Source organism: Equus caballus, chromosome X (assembly GCF_041296265.1).
Source record: "Equus caballus isolate H_3958 breed thoroughbred chromosome X, TB-T2T, whole genome shotgun sequence".
NCBI lineage: Eukaryota > Metazoa > Chordata > Mammalia > Perissodactyla > Equidae > Equus > Equus caballus.
In genome coordinates this window covers 18,755,919-18,775,313 of record NC_091715.1, presented here as the reverse complement: position 1 = coordinate 18,775,313, position 19,395 = coordinate 18,755,919, and the positions used below count along the sequence as shown (strand labels likewise).

Sequence of the window (19,395 nt, the reverse complement as noted above, 5' to 3'; positions counted from 1 at the left end):
AATTGGTTGTGCAGATTAAATGAAATAATGTAAATTATGCACAGTAAGTGTTGTTTCTTAAGTGGCCACCTAGTGTGATCACGTACTAGAAAAACATTCTGGTTTTAGTATACTTTCTGTCACAACATAAGAATTGAATTTAACAAGTCTTACTGTTACTTTACTACATGCCAGGCTCTGCTGTACACAATGGGAGGCAGGAAAAAAAACATAACATGACTGGCTACCGAGCCGTTTGGGACCTAAGTATAAAGAAGAGCTAACCCCGTGGGATATATTCAATAATGTGAGGCAGTCTCTAAGCAGGGACTGTGGCTGGAGCAGAGCCTGATCCCCATGCTCAGTGCTTGGCGCTGATTTGCACAGGCCTCGACTGCATTTTGCAGCAGCTGCTCCCTCAAAGCAAGGAAGATGCCAGCCAACGGCCCCGGGCTACAGCCTCCAGCTTGTGAACTATCTGGAAATAGTGGGAGCTGTGAAACCGGCGTACACCCAGCTCTGAGCCAACTCCAGGGTGGGGGAGGTTAGAGAGGGGCAGGGCACAGTGACCGATATTCTTACCAGGACATGAGGACCATGTAAGTGGAAGGGGAGTTCTGCAAACAAACAAAAGAAGGGAAACGGGGAGTGGGCTAGGCCAAGACCATAGGCACTACAGGCCACGATATTTAGAATTCTGATTTTTTGCTTTACAGACAGAAAACTAAAAATCTGGACTGTTTCATAAAAAATCCCTATATGGTTCCCAAACAACCCTTTATGTAGTCCCCCTGCACCGTCTACAGGATGCTACATTAAGGTCATCGTCGTACTGTCCCTATACAGATGCTTCAAAAAATGTTCGATATGTTGCTCGCCTCTCTTCCCTGCCACTCAGCACATTTTCTCCACGATTTCTCACAACCTCTTTTTCCTTGCTCTTTCCTACTTGCAAATCATGTGATTCTATTTTTAAATGCTTTCTCCTCCTCATCTTCCTTATCCTTTAGACTTTTCACCATGTCCTCTTTTGGACTTTTTCTAAAACAAAATGCTAATAATGAAAAACTTTCCTGAAAGTTGTTAGGATGTTGTATGCAATGTATACTGGGAGAACTGGGGCTGTTACCCCTGGAGCCACCCCAGACTTCACTCTGAGAGTCTAGGTGGGGCTGTGTAGATGGCAATGATGATGTGATTCTAACAACTTCACAGAAAGAAAGAAGTTAGGCATGAATCCAACAGCATCAGCCAGAACAGCTTCAAAAATAGATCTTTGGTATAAATACTCAAATGAAAAGCTAATTTTTTTTCAATCAGAACAAATAATCCCCTTCTAAACCTTTAGATAATCCTGAAAAAGTATTTGGTATACTATTCCTCAAATATGTGTAAATGTTTTATATTTTTCTTCGTTTATTTTCAGTACTCAAATAGTAAAGGCAAAGGTTTATATGAGTTCTGAAGATACTGTTTCCTTAACAGGAAATGAAAGTGCCAATGTTCCACAAAGCAGAAAAAGTACCTAATTTGATGAAGAAATCATGCTGATTCACCGGAAGAAAATGGTCTTCAGCGTAATCAACTAAACATTTGTGTGTAAGTGTTTTTAAAATTAAGTTGCATTAAAAAATCAAATTCCTTTATAGACAAAGTCATGTAATGGTGTGATCCACAATTTAAAATGTATTCTAAGAATTTCTGACTTACGTGCTGGTTAGAAAACACAAAAGTCACAACCATTTAACATTTTGGGATAGAGTGATTGGAGTTGGAAGTGGAAAGAGAAGTCATTGGGACATTTTAAGAACAAAGCAATGCCAGGCCATAGATACTACTTTTTACTTTTTGAGAGTCTGCATTTTTTGGTGAACTATTTATATTTTTGCTTTAACCCAATTAGAATGTTGCATAACTTTAACACAGTGTCAAAGGTTTGTTTTGTTTTGTTTCAATAACTACTTTGTCAGCTGATTATTTAGTTCACCTCACAGTCTTCCAAATTACTTTTGAAATTATAGCTTGTAATTCTTGCAATATATCTTTATCACTTTGCTCCCCTTACACCCATGACTTTTTCTACGAGAGTTACTAGAAAGCAAAATACTAGAATTCCCAGCCTCCCTTACCGCTAAGGATTGCCTTCTGACACATTCTGGTCAATGAAGTGTAGGTGGAAGTGTTTGGAGATGGCTTTCTTCAGAACTAAAAACAAGGCCAAGTTATATGAGGATAGCCTGTGTATTTTTCCCTCTACCTCACCCCTTTCCCTGAGTAGCAAATGGACACATTGCTGGGAGGTGCCAGAAAGGACATTTAAACTCATTGCTGAGGAAGGTAGCTAATTTAATTAGGTGAAGGGGAATGGAGATCTTCAAAGAAGGATGGTACCATGGCACAAAAGTATATTTAATAAAGAATGATTGTAGGACTGGATATCTGACATGTCTATCTTGAAATCGTCAAAAGCCTTCTCAGTGGATGAGAGACTGGCTATTCCAGCCCCAGTGGCAGAATTAAGCCCACAATTGGGTGAATGGAAACAACAAAGAGATAGCTTTTGACTCCAAGCTAGCTGAACTTTTTCACAAATGGAACTTTCCACCAGTGCTTTGAGCGGCAATGTAGGTAGTAATTTCCCCGTCAATGAATGTGTTCCAGCAGATGCTGACTGACACCCACCCAGGAACAGTAGAAGCAGAGCTCTGCATTAATGCAGTCATGGTACTATTTCAATTTCATTCAAACATTTTTGCTCAAATATACCCTAAAAGAATTTTGAACAACTGTGCACCCCCTCACACATTTTATTTTGCCTTTTAAAAATTTAATTTTAAAATTTTCCCTTGATTTCAAATTGATGTCTTATATTTATAAAATCAGAGGTTAAATAGCTGTAAAGACTATGATTTCTAGTGCACTGTACATTATGCACATACTTTAAATCTATTTTTATTGCTTCAGAATCTTGGCACAGCTCATTTAGCTTATTGAGTTAATGGAAAGTGCCTACCCTATAACCTAATGGCAAACCCAGTCTTCACTGTTAAACCAATCAGCCAAATCAGACTAACTTTTAAAGAATTGTGCAAAATGTTAGCCTTCTCCCTGCTCACCAAACAGTGGTGGACCTAAAACTGACATGATTCTTGCCCTCATGGAGCTTGGGCCCTAACCGAGAGACAGATCTCAATCAAAGAATTTCACAAATGAACAGCAAATCACAATTGGGAAGAGTGCAATGAAAGAGATGTTAGTGGAATGTATAATAGGAGATAGGTCAGTGGTCTGGGAGGGCTTCCCTGAGGAAGTGACGTTTAAGTCAACAGCTGAATGAAGGGGAATAGAAATCTTCAAAGAAAATCTGACTTCATTTTTCATTTTGAATAAACATGAAATATTATCTCACTTCTAATGCTTAAAGCAGTTTGTCACGTGGATAAAATAAGTCACCATTCCTATCCATATTTTTTCTTACCAAAGCTCTCTTTTTTTCTCTCTTGAGAGAGAAAATTGTCCCAAGTCTAGTCTGGGATAGAACTTTTATGTCTGATGTAATTTGCAGTCTCATCTGGGAGGTAATCAACAACCCTGATCAAATGCTTGAGCAATCTCTCTGTGGAAAGTTATGGTTTCCCCACAGCTGGCTGACTGCTGACACTCTTTAACCAGCAGTTCCTTTATTGTACTGCTTACATCTCTACCAAGAGAGGATCTTTGAATTGGCTTGTTCAGGAGCCTCTTTGTGGAGTTTGAAATAAAACCTTGGTTTGTGCTCCTAAGCAATCTGAGAAGCTGGTGAAGGGGAGCAGAATATGTCAACCCCAAGTATGCCTTTTTGGCAAAAGGATTATCTTGAGCTGGTTATTTTTAAGAAACAGCAGACACAGGAGAAGCTCTGAAAACACAGTCGGTTACCCTTTTGTAAGAGATATTTACATTTATGAGGCAAATCTTCATTTCTAAGGATGTACTCCCCCTTTGTACCAGGAAGAGGGAGATGACTAAATCTCTAGTAACTCTTACCAGTGAAGAAGGCAGGACTTAAATCTGCGTAACAACCTTACCCTTGTTTACTGTGCTTTTCCTGGTCACCTCCCATAACTGGCCTCCATCCTCCCCACATCTTCTTTTGTCTTTAGCTGGAAATGGTATTGAAGGTGATGGCTTGGGCCATTTCAGGGAGTTATTCAGTTTTCCTGGGTCTCTCCCATGTGTACAGGAGGTATACATGTTTTTAAACTTGTGTTTGTTTTTCTCCTGTTAATCTGTCATTTATTACAGGGGGGTCTCAGCCAGGAACCTAGAAAGGTAGAGGGAAAATTATTTCTCCTTCCCAACACTGGCTTAACTCTCGGAGCACTCTTTCCTCAGGAGCTATCATTCCTGAAGTATTCTTTGGTTTGGTGCGCAGAGATTTTTATACGTTGAGGCAGCACACTCTGCTAAGATTCAGGGTGGATAAGGGATACACCTGTTTTTAGTCAAGTGAGAGAGGGGCAATTATGAAAGGGGAGATGGACAAAGGGAACTGAGTCTGACTTCTTCACCTCAGAGGCATTGTCAGGCAGATTATTTCTAGAAACAGTAGATAATGGAATTTGATGTTGAAACACCAAGTTTCTAAAACTCAGTCCCCTGGAAAGTTCTCGTATACCTCAAGTGGCAAATGTTTCCCGGTTTGAAGGCCTTGAACTAGATGACTCATGTGTGCTTGGGGCAGAGGCTTATATAAATGACTGTACCGAGTGACCTATCAGTGATCACATCAGGATTATTCTAAGCAGTCAGGGACAGAGGCCTCTGGGGCAGCATCCTACACCTTTTTGAGTTTCCTCAAAGCCCACTCTTCTCAGTAGCTCCTTTGAGGATGGAGTGATTATTATTCAGTGGTTGTTGTTGCAGAAAGATCATATGGTGCTTTAGTCTCTGAAATGCAGGCCTTGGTGAAGTGGACTAGAAAGAAAAACTATCCTGAATTTGTCCCTTAAGAGTTGGAGCATATGAAACCTAAAGTTTTGTTTTAAAAGCTAAGTCTCAAATAATTAGCATTCGAACCAAAAGATTTTGTATATTTCATTGGAAAAAAGGCATATTCTTAAAAAAAAAAAACTTTTGGTTTTGTCTTATCACTTGCAAATATCAACTTTAAATTTTTGCTTCTTTTCTCATTCCAAATCTCACACAGATATCATTCTTTCCTACAAGTCATTACAAAGAAATACCTAGAGTTTCGAACGTACACTTTGCTTTTTCCCACTGAGTTGTAGTTAGAGTAATAAACTTCATGAAATTCAAACCTAGGACAATACACCAGGAAAAATACTAACACAATAACCTGGGTTGCAAAACTTGTTTAGCAAGTTTCAGCTGGAGGTTAATTAAAACCTGCTTGGAAACCTCTTAAAACACAGACTGGAATGTAAACCACACACTCCACCACCTAGATTCTTCCCTCCGGAGCTTCCTCCCCACCACTTCCCTGGATTTCGGTGGGAACATTGTCCCAGAGTTCCATCTGGTCTGATCTGGCCTGAGACCGTGGTGAGCTTGACCATGGCACAGCTCTTTCCCTCCCATCTCAGGGGAGGGGCAATAGGGACAGTGGGCCCTTAGCAGTTCCAACAAACAGAGTGCACACAGTGTTCATTAAGCATGTTAGCTCTTCTGGGAGGTGAGGTGGTGTTGGGGTGTGGGACTGAGATTTGTAAGAATTTCCCTTGGTGCTTCATGTTTGAAGTCTACATATTTTAAGATACAGAGGAATTAAGTGACGTTGTTCTGGACAAAACAAGAGAAGTCAAAGGCACAACAGGAAAAGGTAGAAATGCTGCCTGACATTTGACTTGCCTGTAAGAGAATATTTAACTGGCCAAACATTCTGGAACATTAGCTATATATTCTTTCAGAAGTTCCTCAGGGTGACCGCTATTATTTCTTTTGTCCAGGCTTGTTTAGAGTGATTGTCAGCCAACACCCCATTGGTGGATAAGCATCTGCGAGATGTGCAGGAAACAAGGCAGGGTATAATTATAACATAATGCTTTAAAAACATTGCATAAGACTGCCTCAGTACTATATGCCAGAGTACATAGTGACCGTGTTGCTGACAGGCATTTGGATGGCGTTTAGGGTTGGATCACGTCCTAGAATCAGGCTTGAAGCCAGAGAAACTGGAAAATGATTTTTGTTTTTCAACTCCTCGGAGGCCCCTGTGGAAAATTTAGAAGAGCAAATTTTTGTTTCTAGTAACAGAACTCATATATAATTCAAGAAAGAGAAAGTGAAGTGGGATGCTTCCTGAACCACTTACCTTGCCTTGAAGCTGGTCTTCTGTGGAGAAGTCAAACTTTCTTGCAGAGCTGGCTGCAAAGTATTGAGGCAGGGAGCAGAGGATAGGAAGCCCACTTTCCCCCTGGTTCCTCCACACCTAATCGAAGCACAGGCAAGACCTTTTCCATGTGACGAACAAATAGTCTTAGCCCCAAAGCACCACCAGAATTAATGACTAAAAGCCACCATGTGTGGTTAAACTAGACAGTGAGTTGTGGTTTGTGAAGCGTATCTGGGGCCCGGCTGTCCACTTCACATCTCAACCCCATTGCCTTCTGGTTGAATAACACAGAATGAGTTGCTTCACCCGCTACACCCTACCTTCCTCATACACAAAAGGATGGCTTTAAGGATTAAATGACATAATCCATGGGTAACATGTGCGATGTAGAAAGTGCTCTATAATTATTAGCTTTCTTCTTTTTTTCCAATTAAATTGTGACTCTCAAAATGGGTACCTGTTACAAGAATGGCATTAGAGTTAATTCTATTAGTTTCCCCCTAAAACTGGGGCTGGTTTATTCCATTTATTTTATGAATGTTCAGTGCCATGCATGGAATGAGGCCCTGAGGATACAAAGATTATGGGACATGGTCCCTGCTCCCAGGGTGTTGACAGTCGAGGAGGTAAACATTTTTGTTCACTTCGTTATGACAAAAGCATAAATAAATAAGTAGATCCGAGGTCAAATAGTGTGGATCAACTGCTTAGAGAAGGGGCAGGTGTGTGGCAAAGAAAGCACATGTTGACAGCCCAGATCTGCACCCGCTGCAGTGAATCCAAGTTGCTCAGCCTCTCTAAGCCTCTGTTTCCTCATCTTTAAAATGGGCCTGATTCAGTGATGTGCTGAAGCTGGCTCCTACTGGTTTGGGAGAGCCTATTGTGAAATATTTAGGAATTTTGCAAGCCAGTTGTTAAAACTGTTGGTAGCTTGAAATCAGCCTTAGTGGAAGTATTTACAGTCAGCCCTCCATATCTGTGGGTTCGGCATCTGTTGATTCAACCAACCATGGACCAAAAGGCCTATGATGGTTGCATCTTGGCTAACATGTACAGACTTTTGTTTCTTTCCATTATTCCCTAAACAATACAGTCTAACAATTATTTACATTGTGTTAGTTATTATAGGTAACCTAGAGATGATTTAAAGTATAGAGGAGGATGTGTGTGGGTTATATGCAAATACTATGCCACTTTATTTAAGGGACTTGAGCATCTGTGGATTTTGATATCTGAGGGGGTCCTGGAACCAATCCCCCTCGGATACCAAGGGACTAGTGTACACCATGTTAATCAGCAAATTCTACAAAATCAAGGCTCCCCTCATCCCCAGCTGGTTTACCAGCATACCACTGGAATATGTGGGGTATGCAAAACTTTACCTCTACCCTCTACCCCTAATTTTATTATTAGTCCAGCCATGAGAACATAAGAAGGGTGTCTTTGGCTGGGCCTAAGCATTTAATTAACATAAAATAGATTAACAGGAGAAAAGAATACAAACTTATTTAATATAAGTTTTAAGTGACATGGAAGTCCTCACAAGAAGATGAAAACCCCAAGAAGTGGCAAAACCTAAATGCTTTTATACTAGGTTGAACAAAGAGAGGCAATTGTGGAAAAGTAACTAAAACATACAAGGAGGCTAAAAGAAGAGAAGGATTATTTTAACAAGCTGTATTTGTACAGAATTCTCTTGTTTTTGACTCCTTATGAAGAATGTTTTCTCCTGGTACAGCGAGGGCATCTTTTCACATGGGCGTTTTATCTCCTGTTTTCGGGAAAAAAAGGAGAGATTAGAATGCCCTGCTTGCATCTGCTGTCTTTCAGGTGCCTTTAGCTCAAAAGAATCCTTATGCCAAAGTGGCATATTTTGGGGTGGCGTATTCTGCAACCCCTCAAATACCCTATGCTGTTGTTATGAAGAGCAATGAAATAACAAAATCACAGCATCAGGCACATACTAGATAGTCAACATAGGGTTACTATAAGTAGATCACATCGAATGTATTAATAATGTACATCCTGTGTGTCCATATTCATAATTTCATTTAGTCCTCATAGCAACTCTGAGGTCGTTTGTTTGTTTGTTTATTTATTTTTGCAGGGAAAGATTTTCCCTGAGATAACATCTGTTGCCAATCTTCCTCTTTTTGTTTTTCTCCCCTCCCCAAAGCTCCAGGGCATGGTTATATATCCTAGTTGTAAGTTGTTCTAGTTCTTCTATGTGAGCTGCCACCACAGCATGGCAATTGACAGATGGGTGGTGTGGTTCTTCAACCGGGAAACCAACCCACGCCACTGAAGCGGAGCGTGCTGAACTTTAATCACTAGGCCATCAGGGCTGGCTCTGAGGTAGTTTATTTTTGATCCCATAAATGAAGTTTATTTTTATTCCTGTAAATGAAGAAGAGCCAGGATATAATTCAGTTTTCTTTGACTCCAAGTGGAGTGTTCTTTCCACCAGACCCAAACTGCCTCTGGACCATGTCTCTCTGCAAACAGGAATTGTTGTCATTGTGGATTTAGCCGTTTGAAGCCACTTTTGTTGCTATTGATTCACTGGATGAAAGAAGGCAATATAAGCAATGAGGTGGAAGCAGACAGCCCTGGCCCACAGCTGATGGAAGCCTCCCTGAGCTGAGTCGGAAGTGAATGCCACTGCTCTCAGCCCCCATTTAAAAGGCTCTCCCTGCTGTGCCCACAGCATTATCAAAACGGCGAGTTGTGAACATTTATTGCTCCCAATAAATGTTGCTTCTCTGGGAACCTCTGAAGCTCAGAATTATCTAGCCATTGATGTCAGGTCTGGGGTAGGAAACATACAATATGAGCCTGGGTCATCTTAAAAGTGAGGAAGCCAACAAAGGCTTCGGGGGTCGTGTCCAAAGGACTCTAAAGCCAACTTGAAGAAGCTCTCACTGGGGAGTTAAGGCAATCCAAGCTTCAATAAGAAAAATAATGGCGGGGCCAGCCCCATGGCCGAGTGGTTAAGTTTGCACACTCCAATTCAGCGGCCCCCATTGCCTTAAAAGGAAGCGCGTCCATGGACTAATGATGGGCTATCATAAAGAGCTCCCACATGCCACAACTAGAAGGACCTACAACTAGAATATACAACTATGTACTGGGGGGCTTTGGGGAGAAAAAAGCAGGAAAAACAAAAAGAAGATTGGCAACAGTTGTTAGCTCAGGTGCCAATCTTTAAAAAAAAAAAAAAGAAAAAGAATGGCAGTGAATGAAGACACAGGAAATATTTAAAGTCCATGAGTTAAAAATGATACTTGGGCGGGGGGCAATGCCTCATTGGAAGATGCTGGTGTTGGGGCCCAGGACAGGCTGCTTTAAAATATTCCACAGTGGCATATTGATTATTTCAAATTAAAGGCACCTGAGCAGCAGCCAGTACAGGAGAGCATTCTGCCCCTCCTGTCTCTGTTCCCCCTGAAATCAGGAAATAAATCTCCCGTGTCAAAGGTGCTCTCCCTGAGTTCTTATCACCAGAGCCAGGAATTCAGGGCCGAGAAGCCTGTATAAACAACCTTGTTATTTTTACTAATTTACTACCTCGAGCTTAAACTCTGTTTAAATTCCTCACTAATTATGTACCTAAACCTAAGTTTCTTTGTCCTGTCATTTTCCCACAATTTTATTGTTTCTTTGTATAAAAAACTATATAAACTACATGCTTTATTCACTCGGAGAGCATTATTTCCCTGTGATCTCTTGTGTGCACATATTAAATTAGGTTTTTTCCTGTTAATCTGGTCTTGTGTCAGTTTTATTATCAGTCCAGCCTTAAGAACACAAGAAGAATAGAAGGGGGGATTTCCCTCTCCCTCTGTCTGTAGAAGCTAATTCATTCTTTTGAAAACTAGTAAATAAAAGGAAAGAATCAAGCATTTATCCTGCCTTTCCTGGGTGAACTGTACTTCATGGTAATGAAATACAAGATGGGAGAAAGTTCTCTTTATAGAAGTACTTTTGCTAATAAATGAAGAAGGAATGATGGAAATAGAATATCACCATTTTGCAGCTCCTAATGAATCAGTGGACCTAGGTATTGATATTAACAGCTGCCAGCATCACAAAAAGAGACGACCAGGTATTATATGCTTCTTGATGGAAAAAAGAAACATCGTCTATGAAATATTCTTACCTGAATCTGATCAAATTGGGGCCTGGTTGGAAAAGTCTTACCTCTGACGCCTTTGGCCTTCTTTTTTAACCAAACAGAAGCAGGCAGTATTGCATTATGGTCATGGCAGTGTTTCTCAAACTTGAGTAACATGGACCCCTTTTAAAGGAAAGAATTCTTCCAGACCCTCACTGGTGATTGAAATTATTTTTATTTTATTATTTACCATAGACATATAACTAGACGTGAACATTTTATGTCATAGCTCCTACACCAATATCCATTTACAAATCAAATATAAACAAAATGACCAAACTGATAAAATTCAAATGACCAACAGTGATTTAATGTGAGGGAAGATGTTTTGCTGAAATGAAGTTGCTGTTTGCAAAGGAACATGGTACTGATGACTGGGGTGGATGTTTTTGGTTTCAGCACTATATGCAGTCAGATGACATAATTCTCTCACTGTTTTTTCTCTAAAAACTCTCCAGAAGGTTCTCCTTCATGCTGTATGATGTGACTTCACTTGGTCTTTGCTTGGCGAGAGCTCACTGGTAATAATACAGTGCCAAGGAGAGCAGTATAAGCACAAACTGAAATGGTTGTGCTCACAATTGTGACTAGGATTCAGTTACAAGATGGTTATCTAGACCAGTGGCTCTCAACTGTGGTTTCACTTTGGAATGTGTATTAAAATACAGTTAAATTAGGAGTCTCTCACGGTGGGGCATTAGTATTTCTTAAAAGCTTTTAGGCAGTTCTAATGTGCAGCCAATACTGAGAACTACTGATTTTGATGATCCAGAAAATGCTTATACTGATTATTCTTTAGCGTATAATCTAAAAGAAACACCACATTCAATCATTCTTATAGAGAATATGAGGTTCTCTGAGAATATGGCGGTGAACCCCAGGGGTTTGAGAAATTTGGATTTGGAGTTTGATTCCCAGGCCTAGTTGTATGGCCTTAGGTAACTTAACCCCTTAGAGGTTTAGTTTCTTCTTATAAAAAGAGATTAATAGTAGTACCTACTTCATAGGGTGTTTGTGAGAATTAGATGAGATAATAATGTGTACAAAGGGATAAATGTTAACGTCTGGTTCCTGGTGAGTACTTACTAAACGTTAGCTCTTAACCATTATGTTGATAACCATCTGGAAGCTACGAAAACATTTGCTGGGCAGATGCAAGCCACAAGAAAGAAGGAGGTGATGGGGGGAATAGGTTGCTGAGAGAACACTATGAGGAAGGGCATTTGGGGGCCTTTGATAGGTGGGGCATCAAAGGCAGTGATGATGGGGTGAGTTCAATAAGGGTGTCAGCCTGAGTTACGGCTAAGAGTTGACTGGCTTGAAGCCCAGACTGGCAGCACAAAGAAAAGGGGCGAGAATGAGGCACAGGGTCACCCAGAGGTAACAATCCACAGGAAGAGATGATGATGCAAGAAAACAAAGATCTGGCCAGTAAAGAAAACAGACAGAATTCTAGGAGCAGACATGGCCACCTGCAGATGCTGAACCAAGGCCAAGCCTGCCGCAATCAGGGAGGAATCTGCTTTTCGTAGCAGGAGGTGGTGGCCAGTTTCCCAGGGCATGGCCAGCTCCAGCAGTTGCTGCTGAGCAGCTACTTGCCTCAAGGAGCAGTGAGAAGTGCCATCCATTCTAGGCCCTGCTGGGGAGCCAGTGGAGAGGAGCCTCACAGGATACGGTAGAGTGGGTATAAGGCATTAATAAACCATTAGGCTGTTTCTGAATTGTTGCTTCTGCGTTTCTGTGAAAAAGACTCTCTTTCCCTAGAAAGGCTACCTCTGAAATCTAAGCAGTTGATGTCCTTGGGCTCTGGTTCGGACAATGACAAACCATAGCTCTACTATCGACTCTGTAGTCAGATGGATAATGGATGGCATAAGCTTATGTGTGAACAAGCCCAGCTACTTCCTGTTTTAATAGTATCAGAAATTTTGATTTTGTAATTCTTTAAGGGACATAATAAACTTAGCAAATAACAGATATTAAAAAAACACACACAGAGAAAATCCCAAAATATCCTTATATAATGTTAGCAAGTCCTTCGGCCTGAAATACTATTCTTTGCAAATGATTATGTCAGGCATAATATTTTAGTAAAATAGCAATTTTAAAGTTATCTTTACAGAAGTGTTGCTTATATGAACTCCCCCCCCCCCCCTTTTCCAGGTTTATCATTGTTTTCCTTTCATATAATTTCCCCGGAACATGTTTTCTTCCTTGCCTGGTGAGTTCAAGTTTTACAGGTTTGTTTTATAGTTTAGTTTTAAAACGGATGTCTTTGTAATTGGGTTGAACCTCCAGAGGGCTGACGTTGTGGTGTTTCAGCTTCTAAATTTTAAACTTAAGGGACTTCTTTAACGTGGACACAAAAACTTCATAAAAGCTTTCGTGGTGACTACACTGGGCCTTTAGGGCTAAGCTCTAAGGAGAATGAGAAAACAAAGAGTTATATTGTAACTTGCTTGGTTAATCTAATTTATTCACATATTTAACCACAGTCAGCACGTAGTTGTTTTCCTCAGAGGCCCACTTTCCAAAACACAATTTTCAAATGTCTTCTTTCCCTGCAAGCCTCTTTGCGTTGTTAACCCTTTTTATGTTTGCGAGCGTTTCTCTCCCGTACTGTAGTTACTTGCCATCCTAGCTGGACTCTGGTTGAGAATGGACCCTGTAAACCTGTTTTCATGGCATGCTTTCTGAGCCACCAATAAATCCCAAAGTTCTCCTGTATTAAATGCAATACAGGATCACACTTGTTTTACATGGCTGCCTTCTAGTTTAGGAAGCCATAACAGACACCGAAACAAAGATATGCAGGGCAAAATCCCTTTTCAGCTAAGGAGCCCAGTATTTATTAACTGGAGAACACAGAAAGAAAATCCAGAGTATTATTTTTCAGGTATCTGATGACTTTTGGAAAATATTAATCCTGGAAATCAGTAAAGTGGTTCTTATCAACTAACATTTTTATTATTGTGGGAATTAATGGGTTTAGGAATTTAGGTCAATGTTAATGAGTAACACAAGTTCAGGAGCCAGCCCTCATGGCCTTGAGGTTAAAGTTTGGTGTGCTCTGCTTCGGCAGCCTGGGTTCAGATCCCAGGCGTGGAACCACACCACTTGTCTGTCAGTAGCCATGCTGTGGGGGCAGCTCACACAGAACTAGGACTTACCACTAGAATATACAACTATGTACTGGGGCTTTGGGGAGAAGGAGAAGGAAAAAAACCAGATTGGCAATAGATGTTACCTCAGGATGAATCTTTCCCAGCAAAAAAAAAAGGAGTTCACATATGTCTCTTCCTCATGCCTCTACTGAGTTTTATTTTCTATTCTGGAGGAAGCTTTTATTTACTGTCCAGCCCCCTGCCCCCAGGTTTAAGCACTCCTATTGTTTCCCAGAAGCCCATTGTGTTAACACAGTACCACAAACTCACCCTCCAAATGGGATGCTAATTTCCCTGATTGGTACCTGTGTCCAACTCAGCCTGTATTTTTATTTGCAAATTTCCTGTAAAAATGTGGGATTTTTGCTCCTGATTAGCAAAGTGATCCACTTTCCCTTCAGAATATTATTTTGTGTGGGATGCGGTTGTTACGGCCAAGATTTTTTTCCCCTGGTTTCCAATGTTTCAGAATCCCATCTCTGCTTCTTTTACTTGGGTGACAAATGGGCTTATTCATTGTGGGCTTCCATTTCTAAGCTCCTGAAAATTCAGTAAGATGAAGTGTACGGTGTCATCAATGTAAAGTCCTATTTTACATGTTGCTACATATATAACGCCTTGGAATTCAGCTGGCTTCTCATGACCAAAAGAAACTTTAAACTGGGTTAAAAACTGTTTTTAAACAACTTTGTAAAGTTGTTTTTTGGCCGTTTTTATTTTGCACTCAACAGCAAGAAAAATATCTAAGAAATAAAGGATTAGTAAAAATGCTGACACCAAGCAATTAAATCAAAGGGTAGTTTATTAAAAAAGAATCAAAACAGAAACTCTAAATACCAGTGTGTACATTGTACACATTTAAATGACTCACAAGAATGAAGTTTTTTCATATACATTAAGATCACACCACCTAGTTGTTTAGCAAAAAGATGTTCAAGGAGAAATCTGACGGCAAACTGCATCCAAGATTACCATCTCCAACGGACCGCATTTCAAACATGCAACAACGCCACTGGTAATAAAGCTTTGGAATGGGTGCTCATTCTATTATTTCACTACAAACAGGATAGAAAGCAAGATAAGTTGAGAATTTATTCTAAAATAGAATGGAAGCTGTCATCGTCTACACCAGCACTCCTCACTCCTCTGCTGCCATTTTTAGCAAGTACTCCTTGTCGATCTTGAAGAGTCTCCATCCCTCTTCGCTGGACAGATCAGAAGCACCTCTTCTTTTGTAGAAGTTGATAGATGGTTCATTCCATTCTGCTACCAAGAAGTGCATGCTGCGGCAGCGACATTTCATCGCAACCTTTTATATGGGAGAGGAAAACACAAACTCAGTGACCTTTCACCGGATTTCCAAGACCCAATTTTGATTCAGTCATTAAAATAATCCAGTAACCCTTACAAATTCAGAAACCAAAAATCAAGACGTACCTGGCTTAGGTTCTTCAGAATTTCTGATCCTATGCCAAAGCCTAAAAGAAAGAGAAGTACCATTTAAAAAGTCATTTTAAAGACTTCAAGCCCTAATTCTCTTTAGAGCTGCCCCCTGAACTCAATCATACCTCTATAATCACTCATCACGAAGAAGTCCTCAAGATACAACAGTTTGCCAATCCATGGGTCATAGGTAAAATAGTACATGGCAAAACCAACGATGCTGTGTCCTGTAATAAGAGTATCACATGAGATGTGGATGAAAAGCAATCCATGGAAGTTGTAGCTGCAAAATCAGAAGCCTATCACAGGTTTTAAAAAATATACATGCATGTATTATAAAAATAAGTAGCCACTGAACCGGACTGTCTCCTGACTTTTATGCTAGTGCAGTCCAGGCCACTGTTGGATGATCTCACTGTTCTCAGAACAGGTATTTGCCAAAAGCACACATTAGAGCTAGCTGAAGCCAGGCTAAAATTGTGGACTGGCCACTCTGCAATCTGCTGGGTCTCAAACTCAGGAAGCGAGAATGCTGTTCATTACTTGCCAGAGCGAAACTGCTATGGTCTTAAACTAAACACACACATTATTCACATCCTATTGATATACTGGTATGTTGACTTGGGAATAAGTCAGGTTTACACGGCAGTTCAGAATAAGAAATATTTGTAGTTTAGAAACTCCACTTCCTTAAGGTCAGGACATCAGGCCAAAAAAAGCAACGTTTAATTTCAGAACTTGCCTTCCAATTCACACATTTTCAATTTGCTCTCCCCAGTTTTTAAGCCAGAAGAAGCAGAGGTACCCAGAAACAGGTGTTGTGTAACATCCACATCCCTCTAAAAAGCACCTCACCCCTTATGTTTTCTGCTCATTTCTTCTAGCTTGGGGAACAGACGTCAGAAAAAAACTTAAGCACCCACCCAAACAACTTCCCCTTTTAGTGCTGTCTTCTGACCAGTCAACAGGGACCAGCAAAAAAAAAAAAAATTTACATCCTCTTATCGGGTGTCTATAATTCCAACTGGAGGCAAAGGTTTCAAATTAAACTTTCTAGCCATTTTATAGTCCTTTGCAAACACAGACAGGAAGCGAGTACAATGGAGTTTCTGATCTACCGTGTTTTAAGTGTGTGATAATAGGACCTTACCTCATTTATCATGATCATCTACTTTATTGTGTAAAGGATCTTTTAGTTACCTCCCCGCCCATCCATGTACACGGAAGGGCCATGTACATGGCGAAGCTAGAGACTGTAACCTGAAGATTGGGACAAATTAAAGAAAAAAATGTGATTTAACAATTACAAAAAAGGTTACGTTAGGGTCAAACAAGAACCATTTATGAAACTGAATTACAACAAATGACATTATACCTAACTCTTCCGGGTCTCCACAGCACTGTGATACTTACTTAAATGGCTCAAACTCTTCCGGGTCTCCACGGCACTGATACTTACACAGCTCTTTTAACCCGCCCTATTATTAAGTGCCGGACATCTATTTTTTTCCTCAGTAGTCTGAACACTGGTTGGCTATTATTTCTGGCCAACTTCTCAGTAACTTCGGCCTGTGTTGTAAGTGGCTCTACACAGCAGACACTACGATTTACACAACACTCGGTTTCTTTGGCTTCTGAAAGGGGAGGGCGGTTACCTTCCGGAGTCTGGTGTTCCTTGGGCACTTCTGCAACCAGGCAGTGGTAGAAGGGGTGCTCTCCGAAACCATCCTCTAGCAGATCTGCAAGGGGCAGCATAGATAGTGTTAGCTTCGGTAAAGGTGACAGGCACCAGACGCTCGTCCCTCGCCTCCCACTGTCGTGTTACCTTTTTCAGTTAACATTACTTGCTCTTCCATGTATTCATATTTAGCCAGTTCCTGGGGCGATGCGCATACGAGACAGGGAGAGAAAGAGGAAACTAAGTGAGGCCCCGGCCCGGCAGCTCCGCGGGAAAGGGCAGGGGGGGCAGCGGGCAGACGGGGCGCGATTTCTTCCCAGAGTCCGGCCCAGAGCGGCGCGGCCAGGCGGGGCTGGGGGAGAAGGGGGAACCTGCGCGAGACGCGGACTCTCCCGGAGACGGAGCCACCCCCCGCCCTGGGAGGAGCCCGGGCCTCGGCTACCTTGATCAGCCGCAAGATGTCACTGCAGTCGGCGGCGGTGGCCGGGCGGATCACGAATTTAGCCATTTTCGTCTTTTGCTTTTCTTCCCTTTGCGGACCAGGCCCCTGTACTTGAACAGCAGGAGGAGGTGGTTCCTCATTCGTCTCCCGGGAGCGTCCTCTTCTCAGTCAGGCTGGCACCATGACCCGGCGAACCTCGGTGAGCGACTGAAAAGCTTCAGCTCAAGCGGCCAGAACTGCGCGCTTGAGCGACCGCCGGGCTCCTCTTTTTAGCGCGAAGAGGCCCCGCCCTCAGCTGTGATGCGGTGGCACCTCGTCCAATCAGGCCGCGACCGCCCCGCCCCTCTTCCGGGCGCCGCCCTCTCTTCCGGGCGTCGTGTGAACTCGGCCGCGCGGGTTGGGCCAGTGGGGCGCGCGGCAGGGTTCCCTAGCGGCGCCCTCTAGTGGCGCCTCTCGGAGCCTTACTGGAAGCTGGACCGCAGAACCTACGTGTCCTCCAGTAACCTTTGCGAAAGAGAGAGAGGAATTTCCCTGATGGCCCCCGACCAGTGACCTTGCTGTTTCTTTCTTGACCCGTCAGGGAAAGAAACTCAGGAGATCTGGCCTTGGGCGATGAGGAGAATTAGACGGCCTATTCTCAAACTGTGGTCCCGGGGATGCTGTGGGTCCCAAGATCCTTTCAAGGAGTCTGTCATTTGCCTTTATCACTCTCGCTGGAATTTTCCAGAGGTGACCTGTTGTGTGATGAAGTCATCACTCTGATGACTAAAGGAATACGTCCTTGTGTATTCTTATGTTTTACAAAATTTCCTAAGGTAGTTTATTTGGATTCCTCAATAAGTTTTCACCCTATACAGTAGTCCCCACTTATCTGTGGGGGATAGTTCCAAGACACTCAGTGGATCCTGGAACTGGGGATAGTACTGAACCCTATATATACTATGTTTTTTCCTATATATACATACCTGTGATAAAGTTTAATTTATAAATTAGGCACAGTAAGAGATTAACAACAATAACTTCTCTGGCGTATCTGAAGTGCCAGCATCACTGCTCTTGTGCTTTGGGGCTATTAAGTAAAATAAGGGCGACTTGAACACAAGCACTGTGACACTGGGACAGTCATCTGATAACTGATATGGTTGCTAAGTAACTAAGGGGCGGTACCGGCTAAGGTATACAGCGTGGATACGCTGGACAAAGGGATGATTCACATCCTGGGCGGGACAGAGTGGGAAGGCTCAAGATGTCATCACGTTCGCTACTCAGAACGGTGCACAATTTGAAACTTATGAATTGTTTATTTCTGGAATTTTCCATTTAATGTTTTCGGACTGTGGTTGACTGTGGGTAACTGAAACTGGAGAAAGTGAAACCGCAAATAAGGGGGGAATACTGTACTTGAGATCTTTAGAATTAACAGAATGTTTTCTTTCTTGCTTTTCCCCCTGCTTATTGTTTCTCAAATCTCTGACTTTCCTTGAGGAAACACTTTCCTTCTGCCTGGGTTACACTCTTCATAATTTCCTTTAATGAAGATCTGCCTTTGTACAATGTTCTGTTTTGCTTGTCTAAATATGTCTGTAATTCATCGTAAAATTTTTGAAGAATTTATTTCGCTGCTTACAGAATTTGAGATTGGAAGTGATTTTCTTTCAGCATATTGACAATATCTGACTATCTTCTGGCTTCCATTGCTGTTGAAAGTTGTTGTAATCCCTACTTGCTCCATCCTCTGTGCTTCTTTTTATTCCCTTTTTTTAACTTTCTATTTTGAAATAATTATAAATTTACAAGAATGTGTGATGACATCATTGCTTCAGTGACTAAAGGAATGTGTGCTTATGTATTCTTATGTTTTCTGGAATTTTCAAAGGTAAGCATTTTGGATTCTTTGATAATTTTTAAATGTCGTGGCACCAAAATTTTTGTTAACAGTTGGCTTAGAGTAAAGCTATTCCTGGATTGTACCCACTGGAACAAGTTTTCAAGCCTCTTGCAGATAGAGTTTTCTTTTACAACCCACCTTTCCAGACAGACCTTCCTGAGGGTCCTGCCTGGGTTCTGGGATGAGTCACAGAGAACGAATAAAAGGGACCTGCAGCATTCTCTTTCTGTAGAATGAGAGATTGGACTATCACCAAATGACCTCCCCCACGACATTCAACAAGTGAGTCTCTG

General features: G+C 41.6%; 1 protein-coding gene across 2 annotated transcripts; it reads right to left on the bottom strand.

The window, feature by feature from the left end:
* Positions 1-14,435: 14,435 nt before the first annotated feature.
* Positions 14,436-18,334, bottom strand: SAT1 (spermidine/spermine N1-acetyltransferase 1). 2 transcript variants are annotated; one of them, XM_070257682.1, is made up of 7 exons: positions 18,180-18,334; positions 17,215-17,718; positions 16,920-16,971; positions 16,750-16,833; positions 15,220-15,321; positions 15,089-15,129; positions 14,436-14,960 (listed from the first exon to the last, which is right to left on the bottom strand). In XM_070257682.1, exons 2-7 carry the CDS (start codon positions 17,278-17,280, stop codon positions 14,790-14,792), a joined length of 516 nt encoding a protein of 171 aa, XP_070113783.1. In that variant the 5' UTR covers positions 17,281-17,718; positions 18,180-18,334; the 3' UTR covers positions 14,436-14,789. The 2 variants fall into 2 exon arrangements, with proteins under 2 accessions (XP_070113783.1, XP_003365815.1); XM_003365767.5 differs by lacking the exon at positions 18,180-18,334 and having other exon boundaries at positions 17,215-17,920.
* Positions 18,335-19,395: the final 1,061 nt, after the last annotated feature.

Coding starts and splice junctions, on each gene's coding strand:
- SAT1 (XM_070257682.1), bottom strand. CDS start 17,280: ATGGCTAAATTCGTGATCCGCCCGGCCACCGCCGCCGACTGCAGTGAC. Junction 16,834..16,919: donor AGTAATGTTAACTGAAAAAG/GTAACACGACAG, acceptor TGCCCCTTGCAG/ATCTGCTAGAGGATGGTTTC. Junction 15,322..16,749: donor GGAACACCAGACTCCGGAAG/GTAACCGCCCTC, acceptor CTCTTATTACAG/GACACAGCATCGTTGGTTTT.